The sequence below is a fragment of the Culicoides brevitarsis genome, chromosome 3, assembly GCF_036172545.1.
Source record: "Culicoides brevitarsis isolate CSIRO-B50_1 chromosome 3, AGI_CSIRO_Cbre_v1, whole genome shotgun sequence".
NCBI classification, from domain to species: domain Eukaryota; kingdom Metazoa; phylum Arthropoda; class Insecta; order Diptera; family Ceratopogonidae; genus Culicoides; species Culicoides brevitarsis.
The window spans coordinates 35,956,356-35,961,878 of NC_087087.1; the positions used below are offsets into that span (position 1 = coordinate 35,956,356).

At 28.3% G+C, this 5,523-nt stretch overlaps 1 protein-coding gene across 1 annotated transcript; it reads right to left on the reverse strand.

Moving 5' to 3' along the window:
* Positions 1 to 122: 122 nt before the first annotated feature.
* On the reverse strand, positions 123 to 4,180 carry LOC134834079 (uncharacterized). The gene is made up of 3 exons (XM_063848614.1): positions 4,021 to 4,180; positions 1,342 to 1,440; positions 123 to 1,274 (listed from the first exon to the last, which is right to left on the reverse strand). The coding sequence occupies exons 2-3, from the start codon at positions 1,420 to 1,422 to the stop codon at positions 246 to 248; spliced, it is 1,110 nt and encodes a 369-aa protein (XP_063704684.1). The 5' UTR covers positions 1,423 to 1,440; positions 4,021 to 4,180; the 3' UTR covers positions 123 to 245.
* Between the last annotated feature and the right edge of the window lie 1,343 nt (positions 4,181 to 5,523).

Here is a 5,523-nt window from a genome sequence, read left to right on the forward strand (position 1 = left end):
TATTGCAAATACATTGTTGAACACTAAACCATGGTATAGAGATTTGCTTTTGTTATTGTATACATTAAAATAACGAATATTCACAAAACGAACATTTGAAATTATGACTGACATCTGTTGGGTAGATTAGGTAAGTACTATTTAAAGCATATATTTCATTTGTTTTATATAAAATTTTACATTAATTGAATAACTTAATATCTGTTTTTCTTTTATACATGAACTTCTAAATTGTGGCACATTTCTTATTCATCATCTTCTTGAGATTGCTGTTCTTTAGATTGGCTTCCATAACTCAACATCGTACCGGCATGATTTGGTTTCAGCTCATGTGGATTCATGGCAACTTTTCGTTCAACAACAAGCGATCCGTGCGGTCCATGCACAAGATGTGCATCTTTTCCAATATTTTCGCCAATGTGATGATGATGTCCCATCGGTTTATTTTTATCTAAATGGTGTAACAATTCTTTTGATCCTTGTTCAAAGCTGTGCGGATCATAATGATGAACTTCATTTGTTTCAATGCTTGGATTACTTTCATCTTTTGTTTCCTGCTGTTTGTTTCGTGAAATCTCGAATTTGAACAAAATTTCCTTGAGTTTTGGAATTTCAAACTGTACTTGATCTTTTTGGAACATTTCGAGAAATTCGGCGATGCTCTCATCTGTTACCTCATCTTCCGGATATTCATCACGAATCATTTTTAGTAAATCAATTAATTGTGCCTTATCCTTCGCCGAATTACTTTCGTGCATATTTTTTACGAGTGTCATTAGTGTATTATTCAACATATTACGAAGACTCTCTCGATGTTTCATCTCTACTTCATCTCGTTGTGTATCATTCATCATATTTATGGATTCCATCAAATCAGGTACATCACGAAGCAAAGACGGAGATTCATCTTCAATTGCATGTTCATGCTGTCGATTATCTGATCTTTCACAAGAACTGCATGAGCAATTTTGTATCAATTGAACACGTTTAACAAGCTTTGGCGTCTGTTCTGGATCGTTTTGATGTCCTTCGCGACAATCTAAGGTTACTTCATGCCATTTAGTATCCGATGGTTGACAACTGTCGCAATATGGAACAATGACTTCTCCGGGATCTGATGGCTCTGTATGGGGAATTGAATAACTAAAACAAGCTCCAGCGCAAACGTTATTGACTATCTCAATAGATTTACATCCGGGAAAACTAATCACTTGCTTGATTTCATGCATATCACACCAAGAATGACGCTCCGGGAAAAGAACTAAATTATGAATCTGAAAATCATATAAACATAACAATAAGTATAAAATTTCAGATTCATCCACACAATTTTTTAAATACCTTGTGTTCTCGCGGTTTTTCATCTGCAATAACTATTTGGGCAGAAATAGCAAACACCAACAAGGGCAAAAAGCCCTTCATTGTTTCTAATTTGTATCGCTGAAAATAAAAAAAAAGTTTTTTAAAACACATTTGTTGTCTTTTAAATGTTTTTTGAAAGCGAATTACAGTCGAAGCAAATGCGAGCCGATTAGAGAGTAATATCAGTTCTGTTTTTTATTATTAAGTAATTATCATATGTGTGTGCAAATCAAATAATAAAATTGCTTCTGTATACATAGTGTAAAAACAAAAAAAGTCTAGATTTATTCAAGGACAACCAGTTTTTTTACGACACATTGATAAATAAAATTTTCTTTACTTATAATTGTTGTTGCATATTAAAGCAAGTGTTTTGTCATAAATTTTCTTGCAAAATTAAAAAAAAAAAATCATTATTTTGAACACTAATCAAAATGGTGAAATATTTATTGATATAAAAATGCCGGTGATACAAGGCTGTCAAAACAAACATACTCAAAAATCAACAAAACAAGTTTAAATTCACACGATCAAGTCACAAAATTTATTTGACTATTGATTTGTAATATCTGTAGATCTCAACACATCCATACAAATCGTGATTTAAGAGTACTTGTTTCGCCGGCAATGTACTAATATTTTCAAAACACAGATCTTAGATTGTAATTCACTGTTTGTTTATTTCATCTGTATAATGGTATGTGTTGTTTTAATGTAAGCCATACGAAATATGTTTTAAATATTAAACAAACATATTTTCGTTTTGTGCAAAATATTGTATTGATTTGTGATAGATATTTAATATACCTTCAATACACCTATTCAATGGTTTAAAAAAGTTTTTGCAATACAATAAATGATTAGGTAATGTTTTAAAAATATATACTCATTTGCATATTTTTGACGTACGTTATCTGTTGTTTTAAATTCATGCGAATAGGAATAAAGCAAAAATGAAAGATTTTTTTCTCAATAGAACAATTTATCTTGAAATTTTTTAGAGCCTCTTGATTTAAAAGAAAATCTACATATTATAATGAAAGTTCGTCACTTCATATCCATCAAATCTTCCGTTTCATAAGAACATAACTTTTTTCGTGAATTAAATATTTGCATTTAAGAAATACCTAACTATTAGAAATTGTTTTAAGTTTTGCATCTTCTTCAAGTCTTATACTACAGATTTGAAATAATTTATTATATGGAATAAATCAAGTTTGACGAGTTTTTTCGCGTTCTGAGTAATATGTTCATATGAATATATAATTATTACGATGATTATTAGGAGCTTAGAAGCATTGGTCGTACATAATAGGTATTGTTTTAAGCACACATAAAAGTCCTCTTTTGTAGGATTCAAAAATAATTAAAATTCCTTCGTTTAATTTGTTCAACATTTTGATTGACGCACTAAAATGTGAAGTCATGTACTTTTCTATTTGCATTGATGCTTGATATGCCTCTGGAGAAATTCTATACAAAATATTAGTTTGATCATACATAATGAAACACATAATCCGTGATGAGAATTTATTTACAATATGTAATTATTTTTCAAAGACAGAACCAGTTATAAAGTTAATTTTGCACATTTGTTCACAGTACATATTTCACAAATATTTTACTAATATTTTTATTTATTTATGATTGCTAATTATTTGTATGAGCTCGAGAAAATGTTGAATTTAAACAATTTTAGAGATAGCGTGATGTTCTGAAGTTTTATCTAACAAGTTAACCACAATTTAAACTAAACTATGAATTATATATAATTGATATGACCATATTATACATAAATAATGGTAGAATTATAATTTACTTGCTACTCAGTAGTACAAATTCTTGCGGTAACTTTTCATTATTTTCTTTACTTATCGGAATCTCATTTTACGCTAATTAACATCGCAATGTCGCCTTCCTCTTGTAATATTACTTATTGTTATTATATATTCTTTGAAGTATGTGTGTTTATTTATAGTTTTTTAATGTTAAGAAAATTAGTGATGTAACGTTGGTTTTTTTGTTTCAGCTAAATTTTACAGTTCTTGTATTTCAGCAAGAATTTCAACTTTATTGACTCACTAACTATAACTAATACAAACTATCGATCTATAACTACAATTCGCTATAGATGAAGACTTTTATTGCAATGAGTAAAACTTTCTTTTTACAACTTTTTAGTCAACGACTCTTAAATGTAGATACCTACATATAATATGATGATTGTATTTGTTTTATTTTTGAATATATAGTATTATTTAAAAACAATATCGAAATTTGCTTTGATTTTTCGCATTGAAATACAGCGGTTGCAAATATTAAATAAAAAAAAATAGCAACTGTAACCTGATCGTTTATTTGTTTAATATTAATATTAATAATCGAACACGAATGACAACTACGCAGTTCCTTGTACAAAAAATAAGTATATGACGCGTACAGGTTAACACGTATTTACATTATATTATACCGAGACTCTTGAAAAACTTGTTGCTGCTGTTATTGCTAATATTACTGCAAGTTTTTTAAAAAGATAAATGAGATTTATGAAGTATTTGTGATGATAAACACGGCACACTTATGATATGATATTATGATATTTGGCTATCGACATTATTTTTTAAAATTGCTTCAATTTCTGAAAAATATATTAGGTACCTCTTTGCACCTTTTGTGGATCGTATACTAAACTTATAAACGTGTTTCAACACACACTTTTACCACGACAACACGTTATATACGTTGTTGAAGATAAATAAAAATCGCGAAATTAATCGGTCGACCGGAGTAAAATATCTTTGCTTGTATACTTGCTGATTTCTCTTGCAGAACTGTTAATGAAACGGCTAACTTGTGTAGTCTATAGCTCGCGTTACTCTTTATATAGCTACAGGAGAGTATTGTACAACGCGTTTGATTTCTCGCGTAGCTGAAGCAAAAATGTGTCTATTTGTACGCTGAATTTTGCTTCTCGCTGTTTATCTACAAAGGCTTGAATAAAGAGATCGACCTGTACATATACGGAGCGCAGCAGAGATTATTTTGCGTTCAAAAAGAGCAAAAAGGTGAGATAGTCTGAATGATTATAATTATACAGCTTTGATATCGAAACACTCTCTAACTAACTGTTCTCATCGACCCTTATCTATTCAGTCAAATTTTGTTTTATGTTGATCAATAGTGTGTTTTTCTTCGAGACTTTAAATTTACTACAAAAACAAACTGTTTTATACTTCTTCTTTTATTTGTTCGTTCCTCGACATAATTTATTCCACGCTTTCCTTTCATTCATAATTTTTAGTACTTGTGTACGCGAAAAATATATATGTACATAGTATATAAAGAGAATAAATATGAGATAAATAAAAAAAATCAGTCATTCATATGTCAAGTAAAACGATGTATATTCTACACGTGTCTTGTTATTGACCAATACATTACCTATATCGTTTACATTTCAATTACGAAAAATATACGCCTAAAACAATCTTACTTTTTAGACTTTATTATTAGAGTTATTTATTCTAGTATATTTTTTTCGAATAATTTTAAAGATGTTTACATTAAGTATATTCTTACACAATTAAACATTTTGTGAGATAATCCTTATAATAACTTCTATTACACATTTTTCTAATGTTAATTTGATACATAACACGTTTAACGTTTATTATTATTATTATTTAATTTTCAAAGTTAAACAATAAATAATGATTATAATACAATTGATGATACATATTTTTAAGCTAATTTGTATTTATTTTATATGTCATTTTATTAATCATAAAAGCATGTCAAGGATACGAAATACAACAGTTTTTCTCAAAGTAATATATCTTATGAAAATACTATAGTCTTAAGATAAAGATATTTTTGTGTGATCATTTGCTATAGTTTTATTTGGACTTTTGTTATACATCAATATATGAAAATAATGAATATACAATGAAATGCATTAATTTAAATTTTAAAAATTCATTTGAACTTTTTCAGCTTTTATCTAAATTGATAATTATTAACTACACATGTTATTTATTCTCTTATACAAATGTTGGTTGAATTTTAACGCATATTCTTTATTACAATTTGGAGGATACCTATATAAAGTAAATTGTATTCTTAAAATTAATAACTGGCTATGGTATCTTTGTCGCATGTGTT